At 38.4% G+C, this 22,522-nt stretch overlaps 2 protein-coding genes across 2 annotated transcripts; one reads left to right on the plus strand and one right to left on the minus strand.

Moving 5' to 3' along the window:
• Nucleotides 1–1,010: 1,010 nt before the first annotated feature.
• LOC145494380 (uncharacterized) lies at nt 1,011–13,650 on the minus strand. Its single transcript, XM_081473831.1, has 18 exons — nt 12,934–13,650; nt 12,316–12,671; nt 10,024–10,188; nt 9,340–9,450; nt 8,824–8,949; nt 8,373–8,469; nt 7,936–8,154; nt 7,433–7,809; nt 6,985–7,152; nt 6,596–6,706; nt 6,296–6,412; nt 5,760–5,850; nt 5,079–5,453; nt 4,739–4,861; nt 4,182–4,304; nt 3,400–3,534; nt 2,203–2,436; nt 1,011–1,381 (listed from the first exon to the last, which is right to left on the minus strand). Exons 1-18 carry the CDS (start codon nt 13,010–13,012, stop codon nt 1,041–1,043), a joined length of 3,348 nt encoding a protein of 1,115 aa, XP_081329957.1. The 5' UTR covers nt 13,013–13,650; the 3' UTR covers nt 1,011–1,040.
• Nucleotides 13,651–19,293: 5,643 nt separating this feature from the next.
• LOC145494400 (QRFP-like peptide receptor) lies at nt 19,294–21,362 on the plus strand. The gene has a single exon (XM_081473859.1). The coding sequence runs from the start codon at nt 20,184–20,186 to the stop codon at nt 21,345–21,347; it is 1,164 nt and encodes a 387-aa protein (XP_081329985.1). The 5' UTR covers nt 19,294–20,183; the 3' UTR covers nt 21,348–21,362.
• Nucleotides 21,363–22,522: the final 1,160 nt, after the last annotated feature.

Raw genomic sequence — 22,522 nt, forward strand, 5'->3', positions numbered from 1 at the left:
ATCAACAGTAAAAGTAATGGAAAAAGATTTCTTCCCGCCTAGATAACAACGAAAACAAACAGAAAACAACGCGTTATTTTCACCCTGCTCTATTTTATTGTAACAAGCTTTTATAACGGTGTGTCTGACACTTGTATTTATTTTCTACGTTAACACTCTCAAACGACAATTCACAATTACTACAACAACAAAAAATTCTTACTCTATCATACATTCTCAATCAACTTTTTCTAAACTCACTCAACGAAGACTAATGAGAAATCAAAACCAGCTGGAATCCTGTAACTTGGAAACCTATCCTGGTATGATGTTCGCGGAATTCAATCAATTGAAACTCAGCATCAACATTCTCCTTCTTAAGGGATAATTTCACGGTTCAGCGCGTGTACAAGTTATAGCGTGACTATAAACTACTACCTTGTTCATTTTTTTACTGAGCCACATGTAGTTCAACAACTACAGACTATGATTAGTGAAAGCAGAATGACTGATACCAAAATTTTATTCAAGATATCAACGAATTTATCGAGAAAATTTTCTATTTAGTAATGAACATTGAATTTCTTATATATTCGGCGCGAAGGATTTAATCTAGACACATACACGTGTTATCCACTTTTATCCGATTGTTGGATAAACAATATATGTATTAATCAAAACATACGAAAGGGATTCTAATGACAAACATTACTCCTATCGCCGCGTTTTCGTGACTTACGTGAAAAAAATTTCTTGCAGAAGTCATTAGCTCGGCTAACGTTCTAGCTTGTTATAACACTGAGCCATAAAACTATCCTTTAATAGCAATTACCAAGGAAGTAAGCCGCTCAAAGTAAAGTGTTTGTCTCAGACTAAGGATACGTGACTGCTCGATTTTGTTCTAACCTATTGATTGACATATCATCGGTGATATTGAAATTTTCTGATTATATTGCACTTCTTTAATTTACCAACAGTTTGTATATACCTTATATAATTGCAAAGGTTTAATTTGGCTGAACACCGTGTGTAAAACTAAGACTGCAAGCTCCGCGATTTCTTCAGGTAGTTTCATAAAAGACTTCGACTTCGTCAGGTCGGAAGTTCCAACTACCCGCCAGGAATGATTGTGAGAAGGAGTATCCATAGTTGTGTCCAGGTGGCGGGCTGTAGGTGTGTCCAAGGCTTGAGTACGAGTTGGTGTTGGATGCAGCGTTGTTTGCAATGTAAATATCATCTCCATTTCCAAAGTGTGGACCACGATCAGAACAGCTGTAGATGGAATAGCTTCTATAATAACTATACTGTCCTGTTTGATCTAGCTTTAGTGGCTGCCAACCAGGCTTGTTAACCAATGAGAAGAGGAAGGCTGCTGAATCGTAGTGCCATGAACAACTGTAACCTAATTTGAAATACACAATGGAAAAAGAAGTCCAACATTAATTATGTTTACTGACACTTAATAACGTATTATAATTTAATTTGATTGGTTCAGAAAATTTTGCCATTATTTTAGGCATAATTTCTTGTAGTGTTAATTTTAAGTTCTTTTGTTCCTGTATGTAAAATGTGTCCTAAGTTTTTCATAATTTCAATTCTCGAATGAGCAAGGCCGTTGAGAGACTGGAAACCACTGCCCCGATTTCTGACTACATGTGATTTCCATGCGACATTTTATAACTTACGTAAAAATAGTTTTCTCAGCTTTGTATGCATGAAACATCATTCTTCAGATCAAAACCACTCAAATCCATTACTTTGTCGTCTGAAATCAGTTATACACCTTATGGTACCCAGTTCTGAAAATGCAAGTTTCTATACGCCTGTTTATCGCGATGTGTTAACCAGAAAATTCTTAGTATCATTGACTTACTTTCCTTTCTCTGTGTGACCCTTTTTTCTGTTCACATCCTTTAATGATTCGAAGCGATTATAGTAAGTTGCCGCTTCCTATAAAGGTCTTCCATCCCGAAGTTATCTCCCAAAATCGAACGAGTTATGAGACATATACACCGAGCAAATTATACATCGTGGAAGTAAGGTAAGCCATTTTGTTACAGAATTTTCTAGCTCTTAAATTTCCTAAACCATATTGTAAAATATTCCATTTAGAAACTTCGTTTTAAAATTCTCTGTGACCGCTATTGCGCAATATAATCATCGCTGACCCACAGCTTGAGCTTGGGTTACCTGTGATAAAATGAAATTCATCATAGCACTTACTCCATGACAGACTTGTGTATCCTCCAAAAATATATTTCCCAACACGAATGATTGTGACAGTTGGACCTTTGCCGTCACACTTTGAATGGAAGGTGTAGGAAGACCAGCCATTCACAGTTGCCTGGTAACAGCGATTCCAGTAAGAAGATTGGCGAGTTACAGGCTTTAACCATTTATCCAGCCATGTCAAAAAATTCTGGCTGTTTCCCACAATGCTGGAATATTTAAGACCCGCTGCAAAATTAACATATAAGAACGTTTTTTGGATCCATTTTATACCTAGTGTATTTTTTAATGTGTCATGTTAAAAGTTGGTTTTGTTAAGAATTAATAACACTCTCATCTTCACCAGTTATAAGGTGACCATTTTTACTTTCACCGCAAATGTGACGCTGACCAAAGGTGGTCGTTATATGCCACCGTGCAACTTAAAATATTTTTATCTGGAATATCACGTCTTACATTTTGGGTCACAGTGATCAACACTCTTAATAGATGATTTTAAATCCCAAACAGGAAAATATTCAGATAGTATTTGTCAGGAAAACGTAACATTATAACCAATGCTCAGCGCCGACGTCAGAATTCTCAATGGAAAAATTACCGGCAGACAAACTCACGAAATTTGACAGCTTTTATAAATATTAAAATTTTGGAAGATGTTTTGTTATGGGCATGTTACAATTGTAATTTTAACTTGATAACAAATAAAATGTATGTATGTATGTATGTATGTATGTATGTATGTATGTTATGGCTCAATTTCACATAGGCTCTTTTTGCTCCACCCCAAACCACCACCCCCCTCTATCTGAATGGGGTTAATGTTAATGTCAAAGCGTGTTCGTAGTAGCCAGGAGGTAGCAAACAACATTACTGAGTCGTGTCCCCTTTTTATTGCAGCTGCAACAGTCCTTGCAATATGGCAAACTTACCCGAGATGGGAAAGGAGAAATCTGATTGGCTCCCTGAGCGGTCCGAGTTTTGTAATATTAACAGCTGAGATGCACCATCCATGAATTAGTTTTGGCGAATTGTTTTTCTTTAAACCATCTCACGAAAAGAGCAGGTTGTAACCAGTAAGATGAAATCTCAGGGTTTTTTGTTCGTTTTTTGACATCATAGTTGGGGGACAATTTTAGCTTAACTCTAACCACTACTACCAGAATTGAAGCACAATTAACATGAAATACTCACCTGCCGCGGTGTAGCTACAAGTTTTGCCGTCTCCTGATAAAGGATGGTTACATGTACATGTGTATGATCCTACAGTGTTTGTACATGAAGCTGAACGGTGGCAGTCGTGTACACCGCTGACACACTCATCGATATCTGTGGGTAATAAGGAACAGGGTAAAACATAAATTGTTGTTTCCTTGTTCAACAAAAAGTGCTTTATGTTCTGAAGTAAGGAGTTTTCGTGGTATTGATATAAATAGTACTTTATCGTAAATTTGATAGTACGTGTCGTAATTGGAGGTTCACGATGTTTATTAATAAAACCTCTCAAGGGAAATAGTTCTGGTTGTAGAACGTTGTCATGGCAGCCATATTGCTATTCCTGGTCAGAGGAATATGTTTGCATATCAAAAGAACCCGTTTTCCAAAGGAAGGTGAGAAGTTTTATTGTTTGGGAACCGTGACTTCCATGAGCCGTGTTGGTTCTCAGTTAGTTATCTTTATGAAAATTCCTAAAAGGGCGTCGTTTCTTAAGATGCGAGATCTCTAAATTTTAAACAGCATATTGACCAGCAATTAAATGTACAAATAGACAAAACTGATTGCTAATTGTTCACACCTTAGATGTTGCCCGTGAATAGAACCAAAACACATGTAAATATCCCCCTTTTCATGTTTTGCATCCAAAAACCAGACCAAAAAAAAACATAAGTATATTTTACATGCTATAAATTTGTAAGGCGAATAGCCTTTTCAACCAATACCTTTTGTAGTTCTTGTTAACTGTAAAAATAACTTACCAGTGCAATTTTTGCCATCGCCTGAGTATCCAGCTTTGCACGCACAAGTGTAAGATCCACGAGTATTGTTACAAGCAGCATTCATATTACAGCTATGAGAGTTTGAAGAGCACTCGTCTACGTCTGAAACAGGATTAAAGGAGTAAATAAATAAACGTTGAGCTGTCGTTAGTCTAACCATTTCATCTAAGAAGCATACAGCTTGAGAACAGTCCGTCAAAATTTTACGGTAAGTAGTCAGTACCTTTCAATGAAAAGTAAATTTATTTTACTTTCCACAATCTCTAACTAATTCTCAGCTGCTTTGGGATGATTTATATTACCCCGGTTCTAAGCCATTAGCGCCGGCTTCGAAATTGTTAAAAAAAGGTTGAACTTTTCTCTATTGTTATTCTCATTGCACAAGAGCTGCTGATTACAGTTTTTTTAAGCCCATCAAAGGAGGAAAAAATTCATAGTTGTTGAAAATGAAGTGAGATTGCTCAGTACATTCAGCATCAATATCAAATGTATTGCTGCTTAGGTGTTGTTTGTTTGATGGTTGGTAGATTTCTTACCATTGCAAGTTTTTCCGCCTCCGGTATATCCAGCTCTACACTTACAGGAATATGAGCCCACGGTATTCGCACAATCTGCATTTCCGTCACAATTATGAGTGTTGGTGTAGCATTCCTCCAGATCTGAAAAAATAAAATTTGGAAAAAACATGAAATAGTCATCAAATGAACGAATAACGTTTACAGTATTGGTTTGTAACAAACTATTTTGAAAATTAACCAAGGAACCTTTTTGAGCGCGCAAGATTATTCCTGGCTACATTCTGGGGAGTCAAATCTTTTTTTTTTTTAGTAGATTTACAGAATGTAAATTAACCACATTAAACAAGAGATTTAACACCTGTAAAACAAGTAAAGTTGAAGCAGTTATCACATGGCACGTCATTCCAAGTGTATCCATGCCTCACGCCAAGAGTGTGCACACAGTCTTCGTTGTTCCAGTTGTTTGGTTGCTTTGGAGCCCAGAACCTAAAACCGCTAATTTCTTTGTTTGTCCACACAAAAGAGCCTTCAACACTGCGGTCATTCAGCCCTATCCATGATCTAGCGCCAGAATGACGGTGTTGAATAAATACGTTTTCCTCCTGGTTGTGCACTGTCACCAGATCAGAGTTCATCTCAGAACAGTTGGACTCAGCAGTCAACCATGTGGCGCATGCGGGGCTTGAAAAGTAGCAATAACCGCCAAAGTAAGTCCATCCTGGCTGACAAATGTCTGTAGATGTAAACAAAAATAAATCCTTAAGAAGTGAAAAAAAGCATTAAGAATGTCTTGAGTGTTTTTAAAGGAAATAGTTGCTTGTCAAGCCTTCACATGTTTTGGCATTGTACTCCTGCATGACTAAAATATTGGACGTCGTTTGTTATGAAATTAACTTCTGACCATAAAAATAAAAGACCCTGCTCAAATCTTATTTTTAACAATATAAGACACAGAGGTTACTAAAACATGAATACTAACTGAGCTAAACTACTGATCTTGAGAATAATAAAATTAACGTTCAATTATTTTTGTCCGTACCTGACAGGACAGTGTATGAGATAGACAGTGGATCATACTTTGTCCCGTACAACTCTTTTAAACAAACTCGGACACCGGTCTTATTGATGTACTGCAAGAAAAGAACCAAAATAATCAGTGGTCTCCTAAACTGAAGTCGAAAACTGAAATAATTTCCACAACATTAACGGTGATATTCTGAATACTGTTTAATTTCGTGGGTTTTCATTCTAGTAAGACATATCAATATCATCTTATTTGCCCCTAGTAGATATCCCTCAACATTCTGTACAACAGGAAATGTTTTTATCGATTATAACTTCCGCCATCTTGGAGACGCCATTTTGGATTTTAAGATTTTCTCGCGATTTAAGACAATGCAAATTAAAACAATATGATAATGGATGTAAAAAGGTACCATATTAATTTTGCATTGTTGTTTAAGAAAATTGGAAGAAACGAACAACTTTTGTCAAATAGACGAGATTTGGTTCGACCGGCGTGTCAAAAACGAAAATGCTATGAATATGCCTAAAGAAGTGAGGAAACAGAATTACCTCCACCCAAGCAGTTATTCCATTGTGTACTGGTTGTTTATTGCCACCGCTAGATGAATGGTTCGCGGAAACAAATACATTCGGGGTGCCGTTGTACTTTTCAGTGAAGCGGATATCCTAAAGAAAAACTCTCATTAAGCTCGCTGTTATCTAACTTTGATTCTGCTAGCAAACGAAAGAATAACCTACAGTATAGTTTAAATTTACATTTTTTTTCTGTAGGATCTGTACACTAACTCTTGAAACTTTTGAAAAAGTAGTTCTAGGCCACCTCTACAATAAGAAGAAAGAGATACCAACCTTACAAAAGGCATTGTTGTAATCTGCAGGTGGATGTTGGGCGTTAGCAAAATAGACAGAACTGTGTTCTGTAAAAAGAGGCTTGTGCAGAGAAGAAAACGCCAACCATTTCTTAAAGAAAGAAAAATAAATAAACATTAACAAGGAAATTAAGATAAAAATAGTATTTTTTCACAAAATTAATCGAGATAACCATTCAGTAAACGTCTGAATCCAGATTCTGTTTTCTCTAAATATGTAAGCATGCATGGTAACTTACATTAGAAACTAAGTTCGCAGTCCATAAGACAAGGTTCTGGAGATAAACTAACTTTTAATCAACTATAGTAAGTGATAAAGATCTCTCAGTTCCTCCTGGCTGGTGTGTAAACGAAGGTGTACACACTTACAGTATAAACATCGTCGTGAGATCCTGCGTAGTTCTGAAGCTCTCTCAAACAAACTTTAAACGAGGATTGCGTGACGTCTTCAATCCACACACTCGCAGCGTCACGCTTGAGTCCTGCACGATAGTGCGCAGCGGTTACAAACACTGAGGGTATCACTGAAAACTTTCCCTGCATAGAAAACAAAAAAAACAAACAAACACAGGTTGTTACCGTTGACGTTCATCTTACTGATGTTGTTGTTGTTGCTGTTGCCCTAGTGCTGTTTAACAGTAACGAGAGTTTGGAAATCTAGTGCGGATTGATGCTCTAATGGCCTAGTGCAAAGCGACATTTTAGGTCCATTAGTCCAAATAAAATCATATTATTTTGAGCTGAATCCGACAACTATATGTTATTCAACACTACTCTTCGAGAACTTGAGTTGTAAAATGAAACAAAAAGTACCTACCGATGGAAAATTGACAGATTTACAAGTCGTTCCAGTCCACCATTGTGATATTCGCACTTCCCCGGCAACACCACCCACTGGAGCCCCTTGGTACGCCATCCAATCAACTGTTACGTTAGCCTTTGATTTCCGCTCATTGTAGCCTGCCGCCATCACACACGCAGTGAATCGATCATAACTGACATTTTCGACCCACGACACAGCGGCATCATGTACATATGACTTGTCACTGGTGTCAATATGATTGACAGTGATCTGGACTTCAAGTGGTTTGTCAGGATAAAACACATATTGCTTGAGGCCAATTACTTCACAATGAGAATATCCCAGTGAAGGAATGTGTGGCATGTGACGGCGACCTCGCTGGAAAGGAAATCCTTTAAAAAATAACAGTGCAAAACACTAATCAGCACAAGCGATTTAAACTTATCACGTTTTCTCATCGTAAGCATCACCATCTTCTTCGACATCTTCAGAAAATTCTGCCTAAAACAATTTCTAACCTTCACAACTACCAGGGTGTTGCACAGAGAAATTCAATCGCTGAATGCACATTTCCTGTCGAAACAAACACTCATTGTCGTATGTTGTGCCATTTGATGAGCAGACTGGTTCCTGGTACGATGGACAACTGTCAACAGCAACGCAGCGAGCATCATTTGGTCCAAACGCTTTACACAGGCAGTGATAATGACATGTCACGTCGATGCAAGGATCCAAGTCTGGCAAGACACAAACAATTGTCAGTAAACGATTTGATATTCTAGTACACACTTGCTTGATAGTTATTCCCACTTCTGCCTTCTCAGTGTGGGCTCGCAAGCTTTTTTAAAGATCATTGCACTGAACAACATCCCAGAGGGGAAAAGGGGGTACCGGAATGAGAATGTTGAATATACCAAGTGAGTTGTGAATATCCAAATGAAATCTTTTTGCTTACCTCCAATGACCATGTAGTCGACAGTGATAACATCTTTATTGTTGGCGTCGCTGTTGTAATTCTTCACACACACTTGTGCATCAGTTGTAGATGTATGCTGAATAAAACCAAAGATGAATTAAACCCGGCCTAATTCAAGTTGCTATACAGCCCGAATAGTTTTAAAGAACTCGTGTAAACGAAAGTTACGGTGAAACTAAAACGGCCCCAAAACAGCATAGAAACACAAGTAACAAACGGAAGAGTTAGAGTAATTATTTTTTTATTGAATTTTGTTTCCATGTCTCGAGCTGTTATATGCGATTGTTACATTCCCATACAAACTGTTATAATTACGTTGTTGCGCAATGTCATTTAATATTTACGGGTCTCGAGGAACTTGGGATGTTTGTGCCATTACCTGATGAGAGTTTGCTAGACTCACACAAAGGTCACAACAGGTATTCCTTACCTCAACCCAAGCGGTGACAGCGTTACAACGTGACCTAGAGAGATTTGCATTGTTGTTGTTTTCAGTGCGTTTGGGCGTCACTAACACAACGGGACGAGCATAAAATGGTTTTGTGAAGTTCACTGTCTGCAATGTGAAAGAAAAAAATATCTTTATATCGATTGCATTTCCACGAGTCTCTTTTAGAGGTAAGCCGGGTTGATAAATAATCCGTATTGGTATTTATAATGCGCTGATTCCAATGTTTAGATTCCAAATCCGAGCAGCTTTGATTTGAACAAGAGGAAAAGTATGTTTGATCAATTGGTCACCGAAGATGAAATTGGGTCTCAGAAACTATTTATGACAGATTTTGTGGGCCCACAGGTCAAATAGTTCCCCGTTTAACAGTCAATTTTAACTTCCTCCATTGTTATGAAAGCATTGCTGTTGTTCAGTTGCCCTTTTGATGCCCTATTATAAAGAGGATTTAGATAAGAAACAATAATGCCGCGGGCCGGCAATAATTATTCTTACTTGACAGAAAGCGTAGTTATCCTGATCAGATGGTGAGTTTGTATTGGTAAACACGAGACTGTCGGTTATGGTAAAATTGTCAACACTCAGATTTGTGAACGCCATCCAATTCTGCAGAAGAAATAAAAGATATTGTAGTTGAGACCTGTCAATTATTAAAGAAATAAAAACATGCACAATTAGGGACTGTTTTAACCAACGTACAAGAGTACATGAAATTATCGGCAAGATACGCAAACCCAGTAAGATGTTGATAATTAGCCTTTTTTCAGGAAAAAAAATCTGTAAACGAAGCAACTCTCCTTGTGTATGCATTCAGCTGCTTCCAGTCAACGGTTTCTAACACATGGTTTCTACAAGTAGCTTGAGGTTTATTAAAGAGTTAACAAAAACATATTTTCTTTGTATTGTTTTCTTTTGAAAGCCAACGATTGATGTTTTATACTGGTACACAAAAAAGACTCATCTGGAACAGCTTGAAATGAACGATGATCAGGCACGTCACATGGTAAGTTGACCTCTGATATATTTGGAACATCGTAACGCATGTAAATATTTCAGAATACTGCTCTTTAGTCAGGGGTCATCATGATTTTCATTCAACTTTGATGAAATGCAATTCTTTGGGAGAGCGTAGTTGATTAGAGTGACGACTGACAGAAAACGAAACTGAGATTTACTCACTATCTTTATGCCTTTATGAGGTCCATCGAAAATCTTTGCTTCTCTGAGACAAATTTTGAAATTGTCCACGCGCAACTCCTCCACCCACACGGCCATGGCATCTTGAGGTCTCTTGGGAACTTGGTGACTAGCAGTTACAAATATGGTTGGAGGAGTCGAAAACCGCTGAAATGAAATAATGAGAGAAGTTAAGATTAGTAAATTAAGCGAGTGAGTGGGTAAATGACCGAATGAACAGATCAGGGAAAAGTAAATGAACGATAATGAGAGAATGCGTGAATGCTTGCTTGAGTGTCAAATGTTCTTCCACTTTAGGGACACCATGAGATTCCAACAGATCTTTCAAAAACTGATTGAACATTTGGGATGGTAAAAATACAAAATGACTCAAATAACAAATTAATAATTAATATTCAAAACTTAGTCAAGCAACACGTTTCAGGTAACTAAAAGTGTAAATATTTTCTCAACAAGAGCCCGCCAAAGATATTTTAATAACAGAAAAAATACACCTCAATCCAATAGCCATTAATCAGCTTATTATTAATTGTTTTTAATCTTTTGCATCAGGAATATTCGCGTTGATGAAGAAAAATGATCTTTTTAGTTAGTCTCAGTTGATAAACGCTTCTAATATTCTTCAAAATTTCAACATAGTGACAGTTAACTCATATTTCTCGATTGCATTGAAACAGTTTTCTATACAGGCTTAGCCTCAAGTTGCTTGGCAACGTTTTAATTACAAGGCAATTGTTCCACTTGGGGCAACTCGATGTTCGTGTCTGAACAACGCGCGAGTTAAGAATACTGAAAAAGTCCAATTCTATTTTCCTCAGCAAAAAAGCTTACCGAAAACTGACGATATACCATATTGCAAGTTGATGGAAATATTTACTGGTAAGTTGTCAAACGATGCCCGATCAGTAAACAGTCAACCGAGAGCTGTCGCCGTAAATCACAAGTGATGACTGCTGGTGGCGAAGTAGGCCCGCTGTTAATTTTGCGTGGAGCCGAAGGCACCTCAAGTGTTAAACAGAAGCACTAAATGCAAACCCAGCCAGCTTGTTTGACATCCTTCGTCGTTTTTCCAGAGGCTGTAACTTGCAGTTGAATCTGGGTCAGCGTGACCTGTCAGCTCCGAGATTTTGAGCGGATGAAAGTCGTCGTGTAGGCTTTGAATACGACTGTTGTACCGCCGCTTGAGTTTGTAAATTTGCCATCCAAGGACGCGGTTGAGGCGATTTGCAAGTGTATTTCGGTCGATTTGAACCATTTTATACAAGATATTTGATGTTGGTTTCTTTACTGGAGTGAGGAAAAAATTGGCAAGATAATTGAGACTCTTAAGAGATGGACTACATACTCAAAATGAATGCTGTACTGTAGCTGTGTTTTCTTTGTATTTGGTGTGGTAATGCTCTCTTTGAGAACTGCCATTTCGTCTTCTGTGTATGTCACAATTAATTGACACTGGAGCTTCTTCGGCTGCTGAACTCTGCCTTGCGGCTTTCTCCTGGGTCGCTTCGGCCATTTTCTTGTCCAAGTTATGATTTTGTCGTTTTCTGGAAGTCGCTAGCGTAATCAGCGTTTTCTATCTCTCTGAAAAGTTGTACTTTAGTTCAAAGCAGAGCAAAACTTCATTTCCATTTTGAAAAAGCCTTGTGCTTATTTTTGGCTTTGTGAAACATGATTAAAAGGTCACTGTTGACGTTTTTTTGTTTTTTCGGTGCAATATCACGCAAGGCCTCGCTTTCAAGAGTCGCAATTCCACGCTAAGCACCTCGCCTGGGTAACCAATCAGAGTGCGAGATTTCTCCGAGCTCTGCGATTCTTAAGCAGTTTTAAACCGGCGCTTTTGATGCTGTAAACAATCTTTAACGACAACTCTTTTCAGTGCTATTTCCCTTCTAAAATATTGACAACTTTTTTTAACAACTTTTCAAACAAAAAAACTGGTTAACTGTAAGGAAGCTTTTTCCTATTGATTGGCAACTTTTGGCTTTTATTTAATTATTTATCTTTTTGCAATTTTTAGGAAATTCTGAGTGCGTGGCCAGGCCTAATTCTTCGATCTTCAATTTTTACACACCATTTCTTCATCTTTTGTTATACACATAAGATTACTTTGTATACTGCAATCATTTTTGGGGGCTAACTGGCCGTCTTAATGTGTTTTGTGTAACTGATTTGCTTCTTTCTAGTCCACATCCACAATCACGGTTCCCTTTTTCATAAACGCTTTACCTATCTCTTTGCCCTCTATCAGTATCACTTAACAAAACAAATTCTAACCTGCTGGAAATCGATCCTCTTGCATTCCGTTCCAGTTGTCCAAGAGTTTAAGGATGTGGTGCCAATTTGAGATCCATGTGGTTTCGTTTCAAACGCAAGATAGTTTACCTCAATGGACTTATTTGAACCGTTAGCAAATTCTAGAACACAGACAGTAAATTCACTCGCTTTAACATCTTCCACCCAGACTGCAGCGCCGTTCCGAGGGGTTTGGCTCTTCACGGTATGGCCAACTGAGGCGAGAACCGTTACTTGCTGTCCGCCGTAAAATGGCGTTTGGAAGTAAATCTTCTTACAACCGAACAGCCCTGGTGAGCTTGTTGTTACGTTTTCTTTTCCGGCCTTGAATCCGAGTGCTATAAAGGAATAAACAAGACTTTTTTCTTCAAAATTATCGCACTTACAAAGTTTTAACTCAATGCACGGCCGATATCCTAGGAATGGACATGTTGGTTGCTTTAGGAAGAGATTTAATATTCAATTTCCTTGATCTGTGCGCCCCTCCCCCGTCTCTCAGTTCGCTTCTTGTCTGATCAACAAAACGTAAAAACGCCTGAGCTTGCCGTGAGAAGTTGAATTAAGGTTTACAGTCACAGAACGTAAAGAGCGGACCCCTACCTTCAGTGGCTGGAGCGTCCAGGCAAATCAACAAAAAAATAAGAAAGAAGTGCATCGCGTATTGGTGCTCAGACGACATCTTGCTCCGACTGAAAGGGAACGTCACTCTGGCGCATATTATAATAATCACAAGGGCAATGCGTGACTGGAATGTACCTGTTAGGACATGTCGAATTATAGGATATCAACAAATTGTAAACAGCACGTTCACAAAAATGAGTTATCTTGGGGGTGACGCATATAAGTGACGAGGTGGAGGATGTCAGGCAGAGGAAAATGACCAGTGTAAAAAAGTATGGCGGATTCCTAAGAAATTGACGTGACTTCTCCTATCCGACAATTGCATCTTATTTCCATCAAAATAAAATACAAGAATCGTTAGAAATAACAGTGAACTGACCATTATCGGAGTTGCTCTGTGAATGAAAACTACCGACCCCACCCCATTTCCCCTCTCCCCAGCTCCTCGCGGTGTCCCCGTATTCTCCACAAGAAACCAAAATTAAGTCAATCAAATTGTCAGTTAGAACTTTACACATTTCAATTCTGATCGATTAACGTTTTGTTTTCCCTTTTCGAATTTATACTGCTTTACAGTAAATTTTCAGTTTATTTCAATTTTGAATTGATTTCATGCCAGTAAATTTCAATCCAGTTATAAAGGAGATTATGTCGTATTTTAGCTTATCGTTTCAAAGAGGAAAACTCGTAAAGTAACTGGAGATTTGAAAGTTAGGAAAGCGTTCTCTTCGATGATTTTCTTCTATAGATGATAGAATCATCTGAAAAGTTTCGCAAGTTATTTTCGTCAGAGTGGTCATTTATTTTACGGTGTTAAGTCTTCCTGCTCTTACACCTTCTTAAGTTCTTGGGTTGCTCTTAAGTATTGTTTCAAGACATAGGTCATTACATTAGGAGATGGATTTCAATTGATTGATGTATTTCTTGGCTAATTTGATCATTTGCCAGTTTGTTCATTTGATGTGTGTTTTACTTCGTTTTGAATAATGTCGTTTCTTTTAATCAGGCTCGCAGCTGATGGCGGAATTTGCCATTGCCTTCCTCAACGCATTTTGTTCTTGTAGTTCTTGAAAGCTCTCTGTGTAAAATATAGTTTCAACTCTGCTAGAAACTGCGTGGATTTAACTTGGTATACATGCATTCCAACTTTCCGTAAGAGGTGCCTTTAGTGGGGCCACCCGGCAAACAATTGAGCTGTGACGAGAGCTGTCAGCTTACACAAGGTTAAAGACTCAGTGTTTGTATGTATCTGAGAAAATCACGAAACGTCTACTTACGGGTTGGTATGCAATGAGATTCGACTGTGTTTAGTTGTTGTTATCTTAGCTTATTGCACTTTAGTAATGCACTATGTACTCTCGTGGACTACTAAAATGATCACGTGCTTTTTTGCGGATGGAGAGGTCAGGGGGAATTGTTCGAGGGGAGTATAACACAACAGTTTTCTATATCCTTGTTTCTCGGCAGTTTTATAGTTTGTCATCTCATTAATAATTCAATTCATGCTCTTAATTAGGCTGTTTTTATTTCTTTGTAGAAGCTCTTTAAATTTGGTAAAAATAAGGGTGCGTGCCATGAGGGCTCGCCTCTTTAATCAGCTTATTTTCCTGTTGTTTTTATACTAACGCATTTTAATACAATTCACTGATATAATTCCTGCTAGAGTGATTTTATTTAACCCGTGAAACAACATCCAACAATTAGTCAAAAAAGAGCCAAAACCAATTAATTTAGTAAACGAAAATAAGTAAATTAGCATCTAATAGTGTCCAATTGTGTAGCAACTATTTCAGGGGTTAAGTAAAATCACTCTGAGATTGACACCCTTAAAAGATAATGAAACGTTCCAAAATTGATCCTGAATGCACTTTGTATTATTGCGGGGGAAAGAATAACAGACACGCTGTGACAGAACAGTCTTTGAACTAAGAATGCCCATTTATGGACAGTTTTCTGAGAAAATATAAAAATAGTAGTCGCAGTTGCAGACAACAGTCTCCTGTGAAGTGGTAGAGATACATTTTGGAAGATATTACTGATTTTAAAAGCCCGAAATAGAACATACATTTCCTACGCACAGTGGAAGAAAAGAAAGCACTGTATAGTTTAAGGAGTGGTTGAGCTTACATACATATGCAATTTTTAACTTGATTAAGACCCCGATAACAAAGTGACAAGGGATCGACTTACTAGGGAAATCATTTGCTCGCTGTAACGCGTGTTCAGCATTATGATAAAGCATAGAACTCTACCAGAAGGCCGTTAGAAAGCCGTCACTCAGTTGGCTTTTTAAAAAACCGATGAAGGCCGAGGTTGTTTGCTCGAAACGTCTTTGAAGTTTTATTAACGTTGTTTTTAATGTTAACAAGAGTCAGTGTCAAGCATAAATTTTAATTCTGATGTCCATCCCTGACTGCAGTTTTAGTATTTTCAGTACCAGAAGGCCTTTGATTTTTATATTTCAGCTGAATTTTGAACTGTTATTGAATGGAGAGATCTAGTCTTCGAGCATTTCCGGGTACGGCAGTACTACTCGAGACGTCCTACTGGGCGAATTTCGAGCAGCTACGGTCAATAAGCGTTCGCGCAAATGTTTCTGCGCATCCCTACTGTGCACGCAAATTCACACGCAACGTCATGCAGCGATGCACGGGCTAAGTAATAAAATGAACAATGATAGGGAAGGTGGCCATTTCATCAGTTTTGCCTGGATTTAACGATCTTGAACTTTCGGCGACCCCTATATTTCTTTTAATGGATCAATATTTCTACCGGTTTTCTATGTTTAGCGAAAAAATAAAGAAACTCTCTCGATTAGAAGTTTGAACTTTTTTGCAAAATGAATTCCGTTACTTAGTTTAGCCCTTTGTCTATCTGTGCGGCGGTTTCAAATGCCTCTTGAAGGGTTAACTTTTGTGAAAACGTTGGCAACGTTCCAAATTATTTACCCAACAGACCCACTTCTACAAATATGACTAAGATCGTTTTCCTCCGTTGGCTCACCTTCGATATTTTTAACCATAAATCCCTGTAGACCATACTCAATTACATTAGACAATTTTTCTAAATCAGGGTAGTTTTCCACACGCTGAAACGGAGTCGGTAACGCCAAAATGTTTTTGCATTTCTGACACAAGTAACTCATCTGACTGCAGTAAAAATTTAAAAAACAAAATCTATCGACTGAAAAATTTTCGCACGAACGTCCTCAAGCGCTCAGCCTCAGGAAGTAGCCAGGTGATCGCTTAATAGAGGTTGACCGTTTAAAAGAGGTGACAAAAATTAAGCGCATCATGGGGCAAAAACTGAACGAGAAAAGAAAAGTAAGCGCACAATTAAAACTGCATTTATTGTTCGTAACATCTGTGGCGCGGAATATATTTAAGCCACGCACTTATTGCTAACCAACAGATTTTATAGTAATGTTGTTCGTAAGGTAAGCGTGGTGCGCCTAAACTAAGCGAATCATTGACAGTTTTGGCATCTCATTTAACCAGTGAAGTGAAAAAATCAGTGATGGTCGTCTGTGATTTAGGGTTGCATTTCGCGCAGCTTAATCTAGTGAAGCAAGTCACTGACTTTGTCCAGCGCCAACGAGAGTTCTTCGTGACCAAAAAAAATTGTGTTCCGGTTGAGCACCTAATGTAGTAAGGTGACCGTTTACGGAGGTAAATTACAATAGAATTACAATAAAATTAGCCGAAGTCCAAATGGTGACCGCGTCCGCTTAATTTACAATGAATATGTGAAGCGATTTTCGGGAATTTGAATAGTGACCTCTTAATAGAGGATGACCACTTAACAGAGGGCCGCTTAATAGAGGCTTGACTGTATTTGTATCTCTCTCAGATTTTTTGTAATCCGACCTGTTGTTTTTCTTTCCTGAATTTTTGTCGGCTTCTGTATAAAGAGTTGTTATCGCTCGCGCTATAACCCCGTTTGCTGTCGTTTTATTGATTTCTTTTCAAGTCACCTGGCAAGTAAGCTCTTACGAGTGGTTTCCTCTCGTTGACAGCGGCGCTGTCTAAAGTCGAGTGCCATGACTTCAAGAAAAGCTTGTTGTGGTAGTTTTGTAACATCGCACTCGAGGATCTGGGCGTCTCACGGGTGGATGATGTGATCCGTGGACTCAACATGCTGTTTAAGGTGCCTCGTACCAGTTTTCAGGTTTTGGACGGTTCTTAACTTTGTAAGAATAGAACAAAAAGGCAGACCAGGGCCAATGTAATATTTTTGTAGGTTTGGATTATATAATTTATACTTGACCTGAAACAGGTGTTATTTTGTCGTCAGCAGTTACCATGGCAACATTCCAAAAGGATTTTCCAGACCTGATTTTTCGCTTATGTCACTAATAACTAAAAAATTAACCCGGTGACCCCGAGTGTTTTTTTTTAATCAATAGCTTTTGGCATCTGAAAATGAAAATGCACAACAATTTTAAAACAATTTTACAGAGCCGATTTCTTGTAAACTTGGGAAAACGACAATTCGCACAAAGTACAAATTTCCTTCCGTAGAATTTTTTTATTTTTTTTTCTGACGTTTCCTCTCAATGATAATATTATATTAAAACAATTAAAAGAAGGGGTCACGGGCTTGTTTTCATGTAAAAGCCTTCGCGAGTTCCGTTATTCCCACGCGCGTAGACACGCATTCAAAAATCCGGACTTTATAAGATCAGCAGTTGCTCATGAGCTATTTTGACTACCGCTGACTGCTTCGTGTGCCCGCGCGAGCGAGTGGGCTCCGAACAGGCGTTTTGTTTTGTTTGCTGCTAAAACATCATTTACAGTTGTAGTTGTCGTTAAAGACAACCTCCTGGGCTTACTCTGTAGGATTTTTACACAAATTCTGGCTAGATTTGCTTTGTTTTGCGAGTCCTTTATACACCCCCGGTGGCTGTCACGATCGATCGAGTTGCCCTTGAAATTTGGGAAACATTGAATTCCCGAAACAGTTTTTCTTAAATACAAAGAATTGATTAAAGTTGTTCTAGCAGTTAAAGCCTCCTTTATGAGCGAATTTCGTCTCCAACACTAATTTGCACCTTGCGGGAAAAAAGCCGCGCGCTGCCATATTTGTTTGGTCTTTCGGGTTCTAAATCTCGCAACTCTATCATGCGTGTTACTCACGCGTGACGCACGATGGTGATCTACTCCCCGCGCGAGAAAACTGGTACCAGCCACCTTAATTGCTGATTCGCTATTATTCGCACGGCCTGGATCATGCTCGGCCCCGCGCGAGCTCCACGAGTGCTTGTTTTCCCCCGACGTAGGTGAATGCACTGTCATGGCAACCCACTTTCTAAATGATCCCTTGGACTTGTTCGATCTTTGGTCGGTCCTTGGGCTTCTTAAATATCTGGCCTAATGTTCTTACTACGCTAAAAGCTGGCACTCCGCTTAAGACAGCGCTTGCTTATCGTTAATTTAAAAAATCGATCTGAAAACGACAGAAACGGGGTTATAACGCTAGCAATCACGAACTTTAATATTGCAACTCTGATGAAAGTGGACAGAAGCGACCGAAAATTTTAAAAAAAGCAACAGATCAGATTACAGAATATCTTACAGAATATCTATCACCAATAGCAACACTGGAAGCAGTAGTTTCACTAACATCCATTTATATTTATTAATTAGTATTCTATTTTTAAAATCACCAACAGGGTTTTTTCTTGATAAACAATCAGGAGCCATGATCGATTATGGCTACTGTTAACAACTGAATGACAAGATTTGTCTCATTATACAGCGCGAGGAATCTGGGCACAAGATCAAACGACGCGTATTTTGTGCGCGCGACACGCGTCTTCGTGTCGCAGAAAAATTTAATGAATATCTTATTATAATCCTCCGTAAGAAAAAAGATGGCGACTGGTACATTCACCCATAATTCTTAGCGCACAAAAACCTTAACAACGTTCATAAAAACGTAGAGAAACGTTATAAAATCTTCAAACCTAGGCTACTCGATGTCCTTAGCACAGGGAAAAATATTGTAGAAATTTGGCTTTCTTTGTGCCTCATAGGCTGTGTTAGGTTCGCAAGGTATTGTTGCAAAATGTACAGCCGCCATCTTTTTTCCTACGATGGATTACGTTTCCTCCGTGGGTAAAAAAAAAAGTCGATCAACACGATTGTTTTCTTTTGAAAGTCACGCACGCTTTTCTATATCTTTTTTTAATATCAATATTCTCAAAGAAAAAGACACTAGCGAGGCCAATTTTATCTGATCTTATTTTTTTTTTTTTTTTGCTGCCAAGGCGTATTTACATCCGCTTTATCGATAAAGACTTCATTATAAAGATATGACAATTAACTTACTGGGTGACTCTGCCTTCACGCCTCGAAATATAATATATATTTACAATAGGGCAATTAGAATCTCTTGGTGCGATCGCACAGATGCAAGTTCTGTTGTTTAATTTTCATCGTGCGACAACTTGTTTGTATTATGCTGCGTTGGAAATTAATATTAGCCTTCAAGAAGAGAGTTTGGTGAATCCAGCTTTGTTTGGCTAAAGCAGGTGGAGTGTTCTGTTTGGATGGTAACTTGAATATTTCGTAACTTCTGCTTTTGTGTTGTACCCCGGGCTGAGAGATAAGACATCGGGTTTTTGCGGTTAATTGCTCACTTTTGTAAAGAACGCACTGTTTGAGTTTGGCGGTACATCTCTCCACTGAAATCTCCTAAAATTAGCTCGAGTTTGATGTAGAACATTGACAATCCCCGTCATAAACCTATCTGTTCTGGCGATTTCAGAATAGACTTGAACAAGTGTTGTGAAAATGTGATTCTTTTTTTATTATTATTTTTTGTTACTGGTTGTTAGATAGGGGGAGGAGACATTGAAAACCCGCTATCTTGACTTTGGTTTGATTTCCAACATTGATCAACAATCTAATTCTCCTTTACAAAATAATTGAAATCTAGTTTCTCCTTACAAAATCAGTAAATTACCTAGCAGACACGTAATGAGAATTAACAGAATCATCAGCGATTAGATATCGTCTTCATGTATTACCTAATTCTCACAACCTTTTTATGAGAGTTGTATGGACAGCAGTTGGGAGAATTGGTATTGAGGTGAAAGTTAAATAACGTGCCAAACACTTCAAGTATTCTTTAATTGTACGAGTATTGTGTACCACCCTTACGACAGCAAGGCTTTGTTTGGTCGCCATTCAAACACAGCTGCCATGAAACCACAATGAAGTCAATATATGTCTCCTTCGGTTACCTATTTTACGCTGTCAATTTTAGGAAGCCGTGAAAAGAGTGAGGTTGCTTTCACTATCGAACTGGCGTGTGAAGTAAGCAGCACTGAAAATATCACAGCTGAAGACGCTGGCAAAATGGCTATCAATGAAAGTTCCTCTGTTCCAGACTTCACGAAATATTCCATAGAAACGGTGGATATTGTATTTGCTGTTCTTTACGGTTTTGTCGTATTCATTGGTTTGATAGGGAATTGTTTGGTTATAATTGTGGTGTACAGAACAAGATCCATGCATACAACGACAAACTTCCTTCTCGTCAACCTAGCTGTGAGCGATGTGATTACTTTGCTATGGTGCCCGAGGACTTACACTTTCGCGTTTTATCCCATCCATCCTACTGGAAGTCTGGGCGACTACATCTGCAAGATCTTCACGGGCAATGCGATCATAAGTGTGGCTATCGCTAGTTCTGTAGTAACGCTGACGATTCTCGCCACAGAGAGATACCATGCGCTTATGAAACCAATGCAAAGCGAACTTCGACTGACGCTCGAGCGAGTTAAATATGTTATCGGCATTACATGGATCGTAGCTATCTTAATAAGTTTACCAGCCTTTTCACAGAACAAGTACAGTGAACGATATGGCCGATGCGTTTGCCCGTTTAGCTTGCAAATCGCGAATTCGCTGAAGGAACATGTGATCTGTACGGTCATTTTGCTTGGTTTTTTACCATTTCTGATCTTGGCTTATTGTTATTTCCAAATAATTCGTGGCTTGTTTTTCAAGAACACCGTGTGTTCGAGAGCGCCATCTGGAAGTAGTGATCATCAAACCAAAAAACGACTCGCTAAACTTTTAATCAGCGTTACAGCCGCGTTTTACGTGTGTTACTTGCCGTACGGAGTCTTTATCTTGTATATCGCGCTACAAGATCGCTCAAAGCTAGTCGTCGACGAAAAAACCCTTTCAGTGCTATTACGTTTGTTTGAGTTTCTAGTCACGTCAAGTTCTTGTTTAAACCCTATACTTTACGCTTTTCGTAACTCAAATTATTGGGCAGGGTTTAAAAAGGTTTTTGCGAAGCGCAATGCAGTCCAGTGCACGGGAAAATTATCCTCTGTTTATCGCGAATCTCCGGAGCTTATGTTTTCCACAGCGCTTTAGAAATGTCACACTTATCCGACAAGTTGTGTTCCAAAGTTTGTTTTGTGAACAAGACTTTATAATGTTTCTTTGTATTGGGCTAAAGCTCTTGTGCAAAGCGCTCACTCTGCAAATATTAAATTATAGTCCTTTGCTAGGATGAAAAATTGATGTACGGAAAGCATTGACGGGGTTAGGTTAATAAAAGAGGACATTCCCCATTTATGTTATTTAAGTATATACTTCTCAGATAAAATTAGTCGTTTTAGAAGCGAAACATGTTTGTTTGCCGAAAATTTTCATTAAAACCGGAGACACATGAAACTTGCTTTCGGAATTCGTTTATTTAACAAAGCTTCAAACGCCTTCCAAACTAAAATGTGGTGTTCCAATTTGATAAAATTCAGAGTAAATACTGAGAACCACTTCAAAAATGGCTACTTTTTCGGTGTAAAATAGAAACCTGTCTCGGAGAAAAGTTATTTTTACGTTGCAGGCTTGGAAGTTTCGTTGGAAATGAGTGCAAAATTGGCCTAAAGTGAAACGTAGAGCTTAGGCGGAAATCTATGATTGCCATTTAATTCCAAAGACGATATTTGCAATATACTAAGAATCTTAAACTGGTGTTAAAACTCAGAGGAAAAGTTTCCCTGTTTGCAAGGAATGAAAAAATTCTTCCGAGCAATTTCCTATTCTTTATTTGAACTGAAATGTAATGTTTAAGTCACGCATAAGAAACCAAATGATTTTTTTGAATTTCTTGTCTCGAGAGGTACCTCCATAGAAAACGATTCAAAATTTCTGATCCCCCAAACAACACTAGAAAGGGTTCAGAATTTCTGATCTCCCAAAGAACATTAGAAAAGGTTCAGAATTTCTGATCCCCCAAAGAACACCAGAAAGGGTTCAGAATTTCTGATCCCCTAAAGAACACTAGAAAGGGTTCAGAATTTCTGATCTCCCAAAGAACATTAGAAAAGGTTCAGAATTTCTGATCCCCCAAAGAACACCAGAAAGGGTTCAGAATTTCTGATCCCCCAAAGAACACTAGAAAGGGTTCAGAATTTCTGATCCCCCAAAGAACTCTAGAAAGGGTTCAGAATTTCTGATCCCCCAAAGAACACAGGAGAAGATTCAGAATTTCTGATCCCCTGCAAAGCCAGTGTTACATCCAATGTAGCCACATTAAATCATAA

This window comes from Orbicella franksi, chromosome 8 (genome assembly GCF_964199315.1).
Source record: "Orbicella franksi chromosome 8, jaOrbFran1.1, whole genome shotgun sequence".
Taxonomy (NCBI): domain Eukaryota; kingdom Metazoa; phylum Cnidaria; class Anthozoa; order Scleractinia; family Merulinidae; genus Orbicella; species Orbicella franksi.

Excerpts from the sequence above, each read along its gene's own strand:
- LOC145494380 (XM_081473831.1), bottom strand. The coding sequence starts at position 13,012 with ATGTCGTCTGAGCACCAATACGCGATGCACTTCTTTCTTATTTTTTTG. Across the intron at positions 12,672-12,933 it reads GGACGCTCCAGCCACTGAAG|CACTCGGATTCAAGGCCGGA; the intron begins GTAGGGGTCCGC and ends ATTCCTTTATAG. Across the intron at positions 6,707-6,984 it reads CTCACGACGATGTTTATACT|AAATGGTTGGCGTTTTCTTC; the intron begins GTAAGTGTGTAC and ends TCTTTCTTTAAG.
- LOC145494400 (XM_081473859.1), top strand. The coding sequence starts at position 20,184 with ATGTCTCCTTCGGTTACCTATTTTACGCTGTCAATTTTAGGAAGCCGT.